Raw genomic sequence first — 17,608 nt, forward strand, 5'->3', positions numbered from 1 at the left:
AATATATGTAAACTGGGTAAATAAATAAGATGTCAAACTAGGACAATGTCTGTGTGTCTATGTGTATCTTAAAAAGATTTGACTTATACAGACAGTACAGGAAGTGTTGATGAAAGAACAGGAAGTGACAGAGGAAGAGAACGAAAGAGTTTTCTTTTCTTAGAGCAGGTGTTAAAGTGCATACAAGCCAAAACAAAGTAAAATTATGCTTCTAATCAATATTAAAATTTGCACTAATCAAACATAAGAATGTCTTTCACTAGTGGTCTCAGACATTTGGACCCCACTTTATAGTATTATAGACAGGGAGGTCATCCACGGCAAATATTAACAAACAAGCCTTTATTTTAAATTGCATTATTTTACAAAATTGCATGGGAGTCATCATTAATAATCAGTGCGAATAGACAATCAATGACAATTTAGATTCAAGACAAGATTGTAAAATGCAAAAAAAAAGCAAAAACAAAAAAAGAGAAAAGCAGATTGCAATTGCACATAATATTAAACAATATAACCTGAAACCTCTATTTCCTGTATGTGTGTTGTCTGTTCTATCTAGACCTCAGGAACACAGAGCTGGCTGGAACATATAACTGCGTCTAGCCCTTTAAACCTTGTGCGACCTTCGAGATATTTTTGTTTTTTCGATCATTTTGTCTGTGTTAATGCCAACATCATCCATTTTGCCAAAGGTGTGCATTCTGGAGGGAATTCTGATATTGCAACCTCAGTTCCTATAATACATCTATAACACATTGTGTACACAAAATAGTTACACTCAGGAACTTCAGGACAAATATGTTCCCATTGAAACCCATTAAAACTGCAATATTTGATCCCAGTCCCATTAAAGTATAAAATTGTGAATACGATGATATTATACTTTCATTCCGGAGCCCTGGCTTCAAAATGTACATTCTTTATATTTTCCACCAGATGGCGCAATTTTTCTCATGTTTGGCCTATGGAGCAAATACATACTTTTCTCCTATTTTCTGTTTGCTGTATTATAGAGCACTGCAGGCCAACTGAATAAATGATGCAGCTAAAATTGTGTGTGTTTTGTATGTGTGTGTTGAGAAATTGTGTAAGTGTAAAAAAAAACAACAACAGTGGCATTATATAAACAAACTGGCATTTAAAGGGTTAAAATCCTGAAAATGAATGAATATTTGGTAGTTATGATCAGGACTGATGCTGATTAAAATGTAAGTCAGTGAATGTGGCAAATAATATTAATATATAATATTATTAGGACATTTTTGTCCTTGAAGGACCTCTGAGTAACTTTTTTATTGACGCACAAAGGTTAAATTCAACATTTCGAAGACAGTCTTAGAATGACAACACATGAAAACTCAAAATACTTTACTTTACTAAATGTGAAAGCCTTTCTACTAACTAAGTTTACCTTTTATTTAATTTATAATCGGTCACAAACATCATGTAACACAATGTCATATAGGGTATGCATCAGTATTTTTACAGCCGATACGTTCACCGATCATTTCTCCTTTTAACAAGATCTCTGCCATAACTGGCTATATGTAAGCTTCCTGCACACTGTCACTTTAAATTGAATTTTCCTCTTCCCAGTAATATCACTTTGCCTAGTTTTTGCTGAAAGTTTAAAAAAGCTTTTTTTAATAAGACTTTGAAAAGTATAGGCTAACAAAATATTCTCTATATTAAGATAGATACCCTATAAAAAAATGGAGACAAAATTATAATCCATAGGTGCCATTAAACTTAATGTGACATTTTTGGTTATTGATTCATTATCATTATTCCTATTGCATTATATTTAATGCATTATATTATGATATCTTAATGTTGTATAGAGAATAATTACATTAATAAATTCCTTCCTTGCCTTTTCATTTAGTTGGATGATTGTATTAATATTTCATTTTTCACTTGTTACTGCTTGAACTTTAATGAGGGGAACACGCGCTGTCTGGCAAGAGATGATGGGACAGCGGACTCTACAGGTGCAACTATTGTTAATGGCGTTTAATCGGGCGATATTTAATAAAGATGTGTGAATGACACCATTTCTTGTAACTTGCGTTATTACCGAGATGTCCAGCCGAGACTGAGAAGCTGCCGCCAAGAACGATAATAAGGACCAAATTATTCCATTATTTTGTTTTGTTTATTTCTGTTCGTCGTTTCAAACGTTTTCTCAGTTAGAAAACAGTTTTTCAAAAATTCTTCAATTTGAGGATCATAGTGCATTTAGTATCTTTGAGATCTTTGCATCCCTTGAAAGTGTTACATATCACAACAAGCTAAAGTTTGTCGTCAAAGTTAGCGGTTATCATATACTAGACGCAGCACATTTGCCTACTGATGAGTACACACTTCCAATTAACATTCAAATTGGACAAAAATATGACGTGTAATTTGTTCGATGTTAAAATGATATCTTGTTCTCCGGCTTAATATGTAGTCAACTAAAGGTAAACCATTTTTTAGGCTGATTTCACTGAAAACTGTAGCGTTGTGAGTTTGTGGTGCAGTTAAAACATTCCTCTGTTTGTTTGAGTGACCGTCCAGCGCGCCACAGCAACACTGACTACCACTGGAAGATGGGGGGAGTTTTTTGAAAATAGCGGTTATTTTTGCAACTGCTGACCTGGTAGCACAGAAATTACGCAATTTGGATGGATATAATAAAATAATGTTCTTGAGGACGTCGGTTTAAACTTCAACATGTTAAACAAATGAAACAACCGTTGAAATATTTCTCTTGCAAGATCAATAATATGGCTTTAAAACATGACAAAACTTGAAATCTGCATACCTGCATTTCTAGCACAAATACAAATACTTACAAAAACACTGTACCTCATAAACAGTCACAGACATGTATGATCCAGCAAGCATTCACCAACACAGAAACTCACACACACACCCATGCAAACACACTAAAGTTGAAGTGGCGTCTCGGCCTGTTCATTGAGCTGCATTGAGAGGTAGTCAGCAGGCCGTCTGTGAACAGACAATCACACAACAACACATGAACTGGTGTTAAAGGAATGTTCCGGGTATTATACAAGTTCAGCTCAATCGACAGAATTTTTGCATTTGTTGGTTAGAACAAAAAAAAGGGATTTTCCATGCGATACAGCATTTTACCAGATTATAGTGTTTACCTATGTTTCATTGTCATGACAACAAAGCTGTAATGTAATATTGGAGATAGCTTTACACAAATAAGTTTAGTTAGCTAATGAATCACACCAAAATCATTTAAAAAGTATGTTTACATCTTGTAGCTATGCCTTAGAGTATTTTAACGTTTACGAACTGGACCTATTCACTTCCATTTGTGCCTTTCTTTAACCACAATATTTGCTTTTTTAAATAAATGAAGGTCAAGTCCAAAAAAAAAAAAGGTTTTGGTGGTAATCCACACTATGCCACATTGAGCTTAACCGGGACATTTCTTTAAAGGGATAGTTCACCCAAAAATGTAAATTCTCTCATCATTTACTCATCCTCATGTCATCCCAGTTATGTATGACTTTCTTTCTCCAGCAGAACACAAATTAAGATTTTTAGAAGAATATCTCTGCTCTGTTGGTCCATACAATGCAAGTGAATGGTAGCCAGAACTTTGAAGCTCCAAAAAGCACATAAAAGCAGCATAAAAGTAATCCATAAGACTCCAGTGGTTTAATTAAAGTGGTTAACTATGAAGTGTAATTGAGCTTGAAATCATGTTTGTGCCTAGAGACCGCAATAACATGATGTACAGTGAAAAAAGGAGTTATATTTTGGTCTGTTCTCTCCCAAAACTGACAAGATCGCTCGCACAAGAAGACATTGATTTAACTACTGGATTACATTAATGCTGCCTTTATATGCTTTTTGTAGCATCAAAGTTCTGGCCACCATTCACTTGGATTGTATGGACCTACAGAGCTGAGATATTATTCTAAAAATTATTTGTGTTCTGCAGAAGAAAGAAAGTCATAAACATCTGGGATTGCATGAGGGTGAGTTAATGATGAGAGAATTGTAAATTTTGGTTTGCAAAAACTGAAAATGGATTTGTAAAAATAATTTTGATTCAAACCGATCTGCTAATGAATCATTCACACCGATTTGTGAACTGGTTCAAAAGATTAAATGAAAAGAATCAATTAAAAAAAACAGTTTTACTCTTTATGACATGGGGGGGGCTTCTGACACCCCTTCCAGGAGTGGCTGTGGCTCAGGTGGTAGAGCAGGTGAATGAGTGAATGACTACAAGAGCATTATCTGGCCGATTTAACACTAGCAAAAATTATCAAATGTAAATTCACTACAGAAATCTCAATGGATTTAAGATGTTAATTTTCCCATCATCCTAGGAACTCCTGAACCACCTTGAAGCATCAATGCAAAACACACACACGCACACACACACACGCACACAAAACTCACCTTTTTTTGTACAGGTAAACAAACAAGGCAGCACCTAATCCAAACAACAGAACCGCTGTGAGCACAAGCCCCACCTGCAGGCCAACAGATGCTCCTTCTGGAGACACAGATGGACAATTTCTTATTTGACCAATACAAGCCCACAAAAGCAAAGAGTTATGTGGCATTAACAGCTGTGTGTTTGTGTGCGTATGGCCCACACCTCCATGAACCCGTCCTTCCTGCGGCGCTGAACACAAGAGTTTGTTGTTGTCCAGTCTTGCAGTGAGACTCACCCTCTGCTGTTCAGACACAGTAAAGACAGACCCTACGGCATACACTCTACCCGATAAACAGGATACATTCACACCTACCACACATGAAGGTTAGTCTGTAGTTATTATAATTGTGTATCAATGCATACTGTATAAACACCAATAGAAGTGTATGGCATGTCCCTATATAGCCAAGTAAACATGTGTGTGTGTGTGATGTCTTACCCTTAAGATGTAGGCTTCTGATGCCGCAGTTACAAATTTCATCTAATAAATCAGAAAATCTCTCCATGGCACAATCTATAAAAAACAGATTTATATTAATTTTAAGAGGAATAATTCTAACATTAACAGGTCTCAATATAATACAGGTTATGCCGAGGCTGTTATTGAAGGCCACAACCAAGAAGTATTGCTCGTTTTACATGTGAAGAGTTTAACCAATCAGTGTAGAAGGGATGGTTACACAAAAGTCTTAAAGGTACAGTACAGTTAAAGAGCCCGTCCACTTTTTCAGCCGTATTTTTCCCATTAGTTTTTTCCCATTAATTTTTTTTTAATAAAATCCTTCGTAAAAGAGTTGTAAGCCATGATTCATTTTTAAACACTTTTTGCTTCAAATCAAAGTTTGTAATGTTGTGATTCCCCTCGGAGCTAGCTGGGGGGTTGGGTTTTGTAGTTCTCTCCCAATTTGGAATGCCCAATTCCCAATGCGATCTAAGTCCTCTTGGTGGCGTAGTGACTCGCCTCTATCCGGGTGGTGCAGGACGAATCTCAGCAGCATCCGCGTCTGAGATGTCAATCCGCACATCTTATCACGTGGCTTGTTGAGCGTGTTACCGCGGAGATATAGTGCATGTGGAGGATTCACCCTATTCTCCGTGACATCCACGCACAACTCACCACGTGCCCCAACGAGAGCGAGAACCACATTATATCGACTACGAGGAGGTTACCCCATGTGACTCACCCTCCCTAGCAACCGGGCCAATTTGGTTGCTTAGGAAGCCTAACTGGAGTCACTCAGCACGCCCTGGATTCGAACTCGCGACTCCAGGTGTGCTAGTCAGTGTCTTTACTTGCTTGCTGAGCATTTCCCTTCAGGATTATGGGTAGTGTAGTTGTTCCCCAGGAATTTCGATACTAAACTTTAAAACAAAGTGCGGTTGGGGGGGTGGCCTGGGTAGGTCGGCATGTATTGACGCTGACTACCACCCCTGGAGTCGCGAGTTCAAATCCAGGGTGTGCTGAGTGACTCCAGCCATGTCTCCTAAGCAACCAAATTGACCGGTTGCTAGGGAGAGTAGAGTCACATGGGGTAACCTCCTCGTGGTCACTACAATGTGGTTCTCGCTCTCAATGAGATGTGTGGAAAGTTGTGCGTGGATCGTGGAGAGTAGCATGACCCTCCACATGCACAACGAGACATGTGATAAGATGATCGGATTGACCGTCTCAAAAGCAGAGGCAACTGAGTCTTGTCCTCCGCCACCCGGATTGAGGTGAGCACCACCATGAGGACCTACTGAGTAGTGGGAATTGGGATAATAAAAAAAAGAAAAGAACAAAATGGCTCAAATGAATGCATCGACAGCAGCATATACAATCTGTGCTAGTATCTGTGCAAAGTGTCTGTGCTACACATATTGCATGTTACTACAATTAATTACATATAACTAATAATAAAGTTTATTTACATGCAGCTGCACAAAACAGTTACATGGTATGTACATGTACAGTAGTTCATAAATATTACTTTGAACTTATGGAAATACACAGTAAAACAGACACTGAAAACTAAAGTGTGACCAAAGGTTTTGTTTTTTTGGTTTGGGTAGTTTTATGTGACTCGTGAAGAACATGTATTAAAAACAACAGTACATGCACAAACATGTCCAGAGCTCACACCCAAGGAATTAAAGACATTATACAATAAATCACTGTGAACTTTTCATTTAAAGGTATAGTTCACCACAAAATTACAATTCTGTGATTATTTGCTCACCCTCGTGTTGTTCTAAATTAATATGGTCATCTTTATTTTTCAGTACACAAAAGGGAGAAAATGGTCTGGCTCGCTGTTGGCCTTACAATGGCAGTGGATAGAGCCCATCTGTTCAAGCTTTAAAAGGATGCAAAAGTAGTATATTTCAAAAGTCTAATATCTAATTCAAAGCGACTCCTGAAGGCATATTTGTATTATTTTTGCTGTCATTTACACACAAAGCTTTCACTGTATTGTCCTTTTTGGAGCTTGACAGATGTGGACATAAGACCTGTGTGAAGAGTTTTCGAAATGTCTTCTTTTGTGTAAAAAAAATAGCACATACATGTTTGGAATGACATGAATGTGAGAAAATGATGAGAGTATTTGTATTTTTGGGTGAACTGTTCCTTTACAAAAAATACTTCTGCATACTTCCTGATTTTCCCTGCCAATCATTATTTTCCGGCTGCAGGCACAGGTCCACAGAGACGGAATGGGCAGGACTTGGACAGAGGTTCTGTAGACGAGGAGTCACCTTGGAAATAATCCAATTTATGGGCCCATCTGACGCGCAACGAGATACAGAATTCATACTATAGACACAAAGACACAGGTATACACTTGAACACAGCAGGAATGCTTACAAAACTGAATTGCATTAACCTTCTGAAACTGACAACAGAACTGATTTACACACACACACACACACACACACACACACACACACACACACACACACACACACACACACACACACACACACACACACACACACACACACACAGCACCCATACCAACCCGAGCACTGGGGTACTGATGTCTGGGGGTCTGATGTCTGATGTGTTGTACTGGATAATCCTCTCTAACCACGATTTATTGGAAGTGATGAGCCGGTCCAAATAACGTGAGTTAGTCCCACAAACACCAGATCCTGATGGCTCAAAACACATGACCACTGCACTGAAATCAATCAGCGCTGGCAAACCCTGATCTGCAGAGACAGAAATAAAGGGATGAATTATTGAATGAACGAATGATTGAACAAACAAACAGATGAATGAAAAAGCAAACTCAAAGGTTTTTAGAATTCAAACGCTGTTACATGGTGTTTTATTTATTATTGAAATATCAACTAGTGAGCGAAGATGAAAATTAGTTTAAAGGAATAGCTCACAAAAAAATTACAATTATTTTTTTCTGTGGAACACATAAAAAGAATTTATGAAGAATCTTCAAGCTGCTCTTTACCATACAACAACAGTTCATAGTGACCATGTCTGTAAAGCACCAAAAAGGACATTAACGCACCATAAAAGTGGACCTACCAATCAAAATTTGTTAGATGTATTTTTTTGTTTAGTTCATTTTATTGTCCAGCCATGGCCGGAAATTGTTTGGTCTTGACAAATAACACAAACAGTTACATTTACTACACACCAAAACAATACATTACCAAAGGCGATACATACAGTACACACACACACACACACACACACACACACACACACACACACACACACACACACACACACACACACACACACTGTTTGGTTTCCATGTTTTATGGGGACTTTCCATAGACATAATAGTTTTTATACTGTACAAACTTTATATTCTATCCCCTAAACCTAACCCTACCCCTAAACCTAACCCTCACAGAAAACTTTCTGCATTTTTACATTTTCAAAAAACATAATTTAGTATGATTTATAAGCTGTTTTCCTCATGGGGACCGACAAAATGTCCCCACAAGGTCAAAAATTTCGGGTTTTACTATCCTTATGGGGACATTTGGTCCCCACAAAGTGATAAATACACGCTCACACACACACACACACACACTCTTACACACACACACACACACACACACAGACACTCTTACACACACACTTACACACACTTAATCACATACACACACACACACTCACGCACTCTTACACACACGTACACACACATACACACACACACTCTTACACCCCTTACACACACACACACTCTTACACACACACGCTCTTACACACACACACACACACACACACACACACACACACACACACACACACACACACACACACATACACAAAACAATCAAATAATTAAAATTAAGCCAGTAATGTGTCCTTGAAAACTCTTGCCTTATTAAAGAGGCCTATTACACATAAAACATTTTTTTATAAATTAACTTTGTACACTTCGGTGTCCTATAACGCCGTCCTGATGGAATTCATTATTAAGAGGATGAGTTATGTAATTTGTGATTGACAAGGCTTTTCTGTGTACCATCATATTGTATCGGTCATCCAATGATTTCTGTTTGGCACCCACAGTTTTCCCAGCTATTTTAACAATCCTACCCAGTTTGTTTACTTTGCCAATGTTAGTTGTCCGTACCATACTGTTACGCTGAACACTAGAATACTTTCAACTAGGCTGGTTGAAAGTATGCCGTTACTTTTTCCTTTTGTGTTCCAAGGAAAAAGTAACAGCATTCGGTGCAGAACTACATGAGGGTGAGTACATGATGACAGAATTTATTTTTGGGGTGAACTATCCCTTTAAAATAATATTCCAGGTTCAATACAAGTCAAGGTTAATCAACAGCATTTTTGGCATAATAAAGGTTACCAGAAAAATGAATGTAGACTCGTCCCTCCTTTTCTTAAAAAAAAAAGCAAAAGTTTGGGTTAAAGTGACACACTTACAATGAAAGTTTATGGGGGCCAATCCGTAAACGTTAGAAAGTATAGCCACATGACGTAAACAATATACTATTAACATGATTTTAGTGTCATAAAATCACATACTAAACTTTTCTGTGTAAAGTTACAGTATTTGAAATTTTTCAACTTTGTTCCCTTGATGATGTTATGCTGTAAACACTGCAATCCAGCAAAAACAATAAAAAATATTTTTTTTAAACTACTGTACAGCTCAAAGTATACAAATGTTTTAACAGAAGAATTAATGTAAGTGTGTTTATGAAATTATAAGCTTCATATTTCTGCCTTTAAACCCTCCAAAAATTGGCCCCATTCACTTCCATTGTAAGCGTTTCAATGTAACCTTTTTTTTAAAAGGAGGAACGAGTCAAAATGATATTTTATTCGTGGTAATCAATATTATGACATAATTAATAATGTTGTCGATTGAGCTTACAGTAACTTGTATTGAACCCAGAATATTCATTTAAGACAGATCAGCCAATTTATTGAAAAAAAGGCATTATATATATATATATATTTTTTTTTTTTTTAAAAACACACCCACCTGCACTAGAGCTGTTCTGGAGAAAATAGAACCCATCACTTCCTGTGCTGCCAGTTAGCGGGTAGTTTATTTTTTGAGCTTCATCGACAAAAAATACCAAAATAATTCCAAGCAATGAAGTCAACGGTGGACCAACCAGCTCCACAAAAGGATTCAGTGTGTCGTCCAAGCCAATCTCATTAAAAACGACACCCCCAGGGGGTGGGGCTATATTGGGTGTGGATGGGCAGTCATTTATCTTCCTTGGTGTTGGAGAAGCGACCTGTAGACACAGTAAATGGTTGATATTAGGCATTTCATAAAATATCAATATATAGTTTATTTATCGGCACGTTATTTTATCGATATATTTTTGAGGCATCGATATAGTAACATTTGCGATATTTAAATTAGAAGCCTAATTTGCGTGCTTTCCAATGCACTCGGTTGGGCTTCTGTTGAATGTCTGGCGTAATAGCGTTGGGAAACCACACGGGGGTGATACACATTTACTGAGGCAGGTTGCAAGGCATCACAACATAGGACGGGTATTTTAGAGCTCTTCAGGACGCAAAACAAAAGTTACAAAGGTTTTTCTACTGCAGGAATGAAAGTGATGTTCATGAGTTCGCAGGTTAGTGTATAAAACTGGTTTAACTGCGCAAACTGAACAATTAGAAATTATTATGCAATTTCTCTGTTTGTATCTGTGAAGAGGTTTCATTCAAGCTGTCAAACCTAGCTGTCTCTATGAAAGATACTTATACACAATATATCATCCAGCCATCGCTTGAGTAAATGATCTTTGTCCTTTGATAATAAATGGGGTCGAATTTAGAGAGACGGCGAGACCACGCTGTGTATGAACCTTCATAGAAGATAAGGCATTGATTCCAAGCCTAGTTAATATGGCTGCATATGTCTAGTACAGTCTTTAAACAGATGGTTATATTCTTACAGGTACATCACATAAAATTAACACATGATCAGAAAAAGAAGATCTCACCCTGTAAGAACTGAGGTCGAGTCTGCCAGCTCCACATCGGGTGAGCGTCTCGTCGCCGGGTAATGCATTACTGTCCTCCAGCAGGGGGAGCTGTCCGGGTGTAAGCGCTTCTGTTAGCTCCAAAGACTTTTTGTCAGATCCACGAGTACGGTAAACCACTGCATCCAGCAAACCGTCCGTAGGAATACTCTGACTCGACATAGAGGGCGGTGACTCACTGCGATATAACGCTATGGCATCTGGTCCATTCTGAATAGTGTTGACTACGATGTTAATGTCTGCAGCGAGCTTACCACTCCCAATCTGGGAAGAATGGATTCAAAAAGATGGTAATATTACAAAATGCACTTTATGCACAAGACAAAACACACACAAAAAAATGACTTGCAAACATGATTTTTTATCCAGGATTCACTGAAAGCAGTTTTAGGGAAGCTACTTTGAAACTATACCTCCCTAAATTACATACATGTAGCTTTGGAAAAACTAGTAAGCCACACACACACACACACACACACACACGTGCCTGCCAAAAAGGAGGGCAAGATTATCAGTGAATAATGACTTAAATTGTGGTCTGTTGCTCACACAAAGTTTGTAGTTTTAATTCAGAGACAACTTTAAGTGTCCCGATCACCTGACACAGCACAACTGACTCGGGCGGGACCATCTATTTATTTGACCAATAACAAATGGGGAGAATTTGTGAAAGCTATTTGAAAACAATCTGTATTTTTGCAATTCCGTTTGCTGATGCTATTGTCGCAGTACTCTTTTTTTCATGCATTCAGTTTTGTCCAGCTCACTGTTGCCTTTGTAGTTGCTCACCAGGAAGTATCCGTCATCGTCAGTGTAATATCCATTGAGCTCCAGTTCATGGTAAATCTTGCCAGTCTGTCCATTGATCATCACCAACCAGATGAAATCAAGGGACATACGGTAGCCAGACGGATGCCACAACTCGATGAACTCCTCGTCTTCTGCTGCTCCAGGTGAATCAGAGTTGATCTCGTTAAGCAAGAAATCATAATTGCTATGAAAGGGGGGCTGGAGCCGTCCTGTCGGTGATGTATACGCTGCTGAAATAACAGGGCAGATGTATATAAATATTCATAAATGATCTATGGATTTGTTACCTTGTGCGTACACTCGTTCATTTTCGGTCCACTGTGCCAGACAGCAATTTCACAACCATTCTTAACATATACAGATATGTTGGGTGTGATTTTGCAAAAAAAACAATGAGTTTTCATAATGGAATTATTTATGTATTTAATCAAATTAATGATATGATATTCTGATATATAAATATTTGCAGAGAAAGGCCCTGAAATAGCAATAATTCAATATACAGTATAATGATTAAATAATTAAATAGTTATATTTACAAAATTCTACATATATCTATTATAAATAAAATAATTCAGATAATTAAAATGCACAACATTATCACGGCAGATGAGTAAAGCATTTATGCGACAGTAAACAAAAGTGGATTTAGAATGCAATATGTTGTTTATTTCCATATTACTGGCCTACAGTCCACAGCAATCATTGACGAATTGCAATTGAATTCCTCAATCAGTCTGAGATAGATTTACTATAAGGGCTTTTCTAAGGATGCATTAATATGCGTCAGATGACTGGTTTGAGCATCTCACTTTGGTTGAGTTGCATCATAAACACATCATTTTTACATCGCTGTGTCAAGTTAAACTACAAAACAACACATCTCTTGATCACTGCACTCGAAATTGTGCTCTTTCCAGCTGTGTTCTTGTTTTGTGTTGTCATTGTATTCAAGCAAGCCTGAGTGTGGTTTGTTGTCTGTACCACTGCACGTTTACTATACAGCTGGAGTTTCACTTACTGCCCCCTGCTGAAAACAGATGGTACTGCAACAAACTTGAATTCCTTATTACAGTACAAGGACATGATTAATTGTGTTATTTTTTATATATAATTAATCATACTGAATTAAAGTGTTAAATCGACAACCCTAATATTTATACATACACAAATCATGCAATTAACAAATTGTTGCTTGTAAATTGGTATCAGACAAAAAGTATCCAAATAAATATTGTTCATCTAAACATTTTCTGTTCTGTTCTGTTCTGATATATTCATATGAGACCTACTGATGTTACGTGGGCAGGACTGAAACCAAACGCAGTCATTTACTTTTCCGGGACTTCGTGGCCTCGTTACAAACAGTCCCGGATCTCTCGTCCATTCAGCAACACCGCAGCGACTGCCATGAAGACCTACTGTGTGAAAACTGGTGGGCAAACAAAAATAACATTTTCACTTGGATAAACAACAAACACGAAATCCAGATAAAGGCATCATGCATTATTGTCTATGCAGATTACCTTTCTGCGAGTATAAATGGTTTCCTCCCAGGTATGAGCGTCTCTGTGAGGTTCTCACTGGGCATGTGCACTGAATCACAATAAACAAAGGCATCGATTGGCTGCTGGTGGCTGAGGGGGCTGCCCTTGGGGAAGTCTGAAGCCGGGCCTTCATACACTGCCAAAGCCGCACTTTGTGACACTGAAATATCAAATATTGCATTAAAATTCGGCTGAGGTCTTAACTGTGGATGTGTTTGTTTAAGAGCTTTCAAATTTAGTTTTATAATATTTTACCTCAAAATTAAAAAGGGAAAAAACACTGAAATGAGTAAATATAATTAAATATATATAACTATAATAATCACTTTTATATATGTACTGTATATATGTATCTAGAAATACAGAAATGTGCGTAATTATCATTTCTTTAGGACATTCAACCAATAACGTATGAGAAAATAAACGGTTTGAGCTAGTGTCCTTTAAATGAGTTTATCGGTGAGTCTGAACCATATAAAAGCAAGATTACCTGACAAAATCCCAGTATCCAAAGGTAGGGTAACAAATCCAGCACCTGCTGTACTGAACTGCACACTTGAGCTAATCAGATCCGTAGTGACATCATAAAGAACCACAGAAAACGATCCGGTTACCATGCCAACATTGAGCTCCACAAGGCCCTTTTGATCTGGCCCACCGAGATCCACTTCATTGATCCAAACATGGCCGGGGGTCGGCGGTGGGCAGTGATTGACCCATCCAGGAGTGGGCGGGCCTGTATGGAACGTCCAGAGGTTTTCAGACTGCCAGCAGCGTTGAATCGACTCGTCCCCTAACAAAGCCTGCTCATCCTCAACATACGGTACCGAGCCTGGCGTCAGAACCGACGCAAGCCCATCGGCACCTTCTGTAGATTTACGAGAAGTGTACACCACCGCGTCTATCAAACCAACTCTGGAAACATGTCCATTTTCGGGAACCGGAGTCCAATTGGGCCCGTAGAGCGCAATGGCATCAGGCCCATTCTGAATGGAGTTGGGTGGGAGAATGATTGTGGGACGGGGATTCAGTTCAGAAGATCCAACTAAGAAGAAGCCTCGCTGGTCCGTCAGGTGTCCGCTTAGATCAATGACACGGTACGCTTGGTCTCCATTGCCATTGTAAAACACAAGCGTGTAGCCATCCAGAGAAGCAGGATTCAAACCTTCATTGTACAACTCCAAAAATTCAAGAGTGTCCAGTTTGGGATTGTCACAGTTTACCTCACTGATCATTAGACAGGGGGTCGCAACATCAAAAATACCCAAAAACACCATGCACACCAAGTTCAGCAAAAGTTCCACACGCATGGCTACTGACCTCCTAAAAGTTCTCAGCATACCAAATTAAACAGGGCTGACAGATGAAGTGCTCGAATGACCTGTGGACAAAACAGAAAATTATTTCTAGACGAAAGCTTTCAAAACATCATATAGTGGCTTCATTTAGAAATGCTTAAAGGGATAGGTAACCCAAAAATAATATATATATTTTTTGTCATCATTTACTCACCATCATGTTGTTCCAAACCAGTATCACTTTCTTCTGTGGACTACAAAGGGACTGTTACGCAGACCGACAGCCACGGTCACAAGTTACTGTCATCGTATGGAACAGATACAATGAAAGTGGATGGTGACTGAGGCTGTCAGTCTGCATAACATCTAATGATGACAGATTGATCATAATAAAGTGCACTATTTCTTTAAATGTAGTTTATTTATAGTAGTTGTAAACCCAACTGTAACTGTAAACCCAATAAACAAAAGTGATACTGATTGGTATTTTGATTTTAAATTGATTGTTATCAGATGATGTAATCAAAGAGATAATGTTTGATGCTTGCTTAACAAAATCAGAGTAGATTATTTTCACTGTTGTTATTATGTCATAAATCGGGTCACAGGTCAAAGGTCACATTCCCGGATGATGTCTGGAATCTAAGGATATTACCTGGATGCATACCTAAAGAACATACTGTTTTACTGGCCGACAAGTGTGCCCTTCATCAAATACAGTACATACCCCACCAGTATGTGATTTCAGATGCAGGGATAATGTGCATGCTATATACTGCAGAAATAGTAGTATGGTAGTTTGTTACCACATTGAATCCCACAATGCATGTTAGGGTAAGGGTTAATGTAACATAATATGGTAAACTGTCTAAACGCAAGGCATTCACAACAGAGTAACTTCTAGACTACCACCCCTGGAGTCACGAGTTTGAAACCAGGGTGTGCTGAGTGACTCCACCCAGGTCTCCTAAGCAACCAAATTGGCCCGGTTGCTAAGGAGTGTAAAGATATGCACAATGTGGTACATGAGGTAACCTGCTCGTGGTCGCGATTAGTGGTTCTTGCTCTCAATGGGGCGCGTGGTAAGTTGTGCTTGGATCGTGAAGAGAAGCATGAGCCTCCACATGCTGTGAGTCTCAGCGGTGTCATGCACAACGAGTCATGTGATAAGATGCGCAGATTGACGGTCTCAGAAGCGGAGGCAACTGAGACTTGTCCCCCACCACCCGGATTGAGGTGAGTAACCGCGCCACCACAAGAACCTACTAAGTAGTGGGAATTGGGCATTCCAAATTGGGAGAAAAGGGGATAATATATAGGCCTATATATATATATATATATATAAATTTATATTTATACATTTTATCCATGTTTTTGTCACTTTGCACATTATTGTCAACCAAAATTATTATTATTTTTTTTACTAAAATGATATGCCATTTTAGTACGTTAAATTGACTAAAATTAATAAAGGGCTAAATTTAAAGTTTACTTTCGTTAAAAGACCAAAATTATGGCTAAAACTTAAAACAAAAAAAAATACTCTGACAAAATTATCATTTATGACAACAATGTAGCATATTACTGTTTGTATTACTGTACTTGTATTTATTTTTTTAAGTCAGTATGCAGTAGCCAAAGTATCGTGTCCAAACACAGCCACTATCTTTGTGACGTCATGGCATGCATGTAAAGTATCATTTCCAGTTGGATTCCTGAACTGATGGATACAGTAACTTTTGTTGTTTTCTTACACACTTTAGCAGCAAACCAATTCAGATGATGAAAAACGAAGCCATTAGACATCATTAAGACAAAAGTGACAAATGAAGAGAACATTGCAACATTTACTATTATAGTAGGCTCCTATCTCACAGTATAAAAGAAAAGGTTACTGTTTGTTTTTTTTTGCAAACAAAAGCGATGCAATCAATGCACTTCAAAATACTGCACAATCAAACGGGTTCCCACAAGAAACAGTCGGTTTCGTAACAGTGCACAGTAAAAAACAAAACAAAAGAACAAGCGGACTCGGTTAACTCTATCGGGTCTTTAAGAAAACGACAAAGAAAACAACATTGAGAATCCGAGCCGCGACTATCGCATCTTGTCTGGTTTAATGAGGTCATATTGCTTACCGTAACGGCTCACGTCTGACAGAACTCCTTAAAAGTGTTTTCTAAACTCTCGGTAACTTTAAAGCTGCGATAGACCCGATTTGATCCGTTCGGTCTCTTCTGCAAGCACGCGTGAGCGGGCGGGGTGACGGGTGGGGGTGAATCGGGAAGAGTTTACGCACATTCCCGGAGACATCCCGTTTCACCGAAAGATGACTCCTTCCTTTATTTTCCCAAGAAAAAGATTATTCCTATACACATTGTTTCTCTGTAACCAAAAAGGTATTTGGAAACTTTATGTTTGTCAAACGTTAGTGGAACATGTCCATGAACTTATGGCAAGCTGATTTGTCTTTTAATGCTCCCAGCGTGACTGATTGTAGCTCTCTGTTTGCATTTGTACTAGTAAGAATGCAATTGCAGAGCTCTGCAGTTAAACCCCCCCCCCCAAAAAAAACACTTTTGGGCATGAATAAAGGACCCCTCACGCTTTTCAACGTGCCATCCAACACAACTCCCCACATGCCCCACCAAGAGCGAGAACCACATTATAGCGACCACAAGGAGGTTAACCCAAATTGACTCTACCCACCCTAGCAACCAGGCCAATTGGTTGCTTAGGAAGCCTGACTGGAGTCACTCAGCACACCCTGGATTCGAACTTGCGACTCCAGGTGTCCAGCGTCTTTACTTGTTGAGCTACCCATGTGCCCCTCTAATTCTCAATAGTATAAATTGAATTGTAGTGGTCATTAATTAAAAATGAATGGAAGTGAATGGAAACACATGACAATTAAATATTTAATAGTAGAGCTCTGTAATTGGAATTCTTACTAGTTAAAATGGAGTAAGAGAACCCTGTAATTA

The 17,608-nt window shown here is 38.4% G+C and overlaps 1 protein-coding gene across 2 annotated transcripts; it reads right to left on the minus strand.

Annotated features, from left to right (window-relative positions):
• Positions 1–343: 343 nt before the first annotated feature.
• si:ch211-183d21.1 (uncharacterized) lies at positions 344–16,896 on the minus strand. Of its 2 annotated transcripts, none has more exons than XM_052113876.1 (13): positions 16,763–16,896; positions 13,817–14,707; positions 13,306–13,486; positions 13,072–13,211; positions 11,759–12,006; positions 10,931–11,233; positions 9,946–10,207; positions 7,477–7,669; positions 7,111–7,271; positions 4,917–4,991; positions 4,640–4,786; positions 4,438–4,534; positions 344–2,997 (listed from the first exon to the last, which is right to left on the minus strand). In XM_052113876.1, exons 2-13 carry the CDS (start codon positions 14,664–14,666, stop codon positions 2,934–2,936), a joined length of 2,721 nt encoding a protein of 906 aa, XP_051969836.1. In that variant the 5' UTR covers positions 14,667–14,707; positions 16,763–16,896; the 3' UTR covers positions 344–2,933. The 2 variants fall into 2 exon arrangements, with proteins under 2 accessions (XP_051969836.1, XP_051969835.1); XM_052113875.1 differs by having other exon boundaries at positions 11,759–12,009.
• Positions 16,897–17,608: the final 712 nt, after the last annotated feature.

Source organism: Xyrauchen texanus, chromosome 41 (genome assembly GCF_025860055.1).
Source record: "Xyrauchen texanus isolate HMW12.3.18 chromosome 41, RBS_HiC_50CHRs, whole genome shotgun sequence".
In the NCBI taxonomy this organism is placed as follows: domain Eukaryota; kingdom Metazoa; phylum Chordata; class Actinopteri; order Cypriniformes; family Catostomidae; genus Xyrauchen; species Xyrauchen texanus.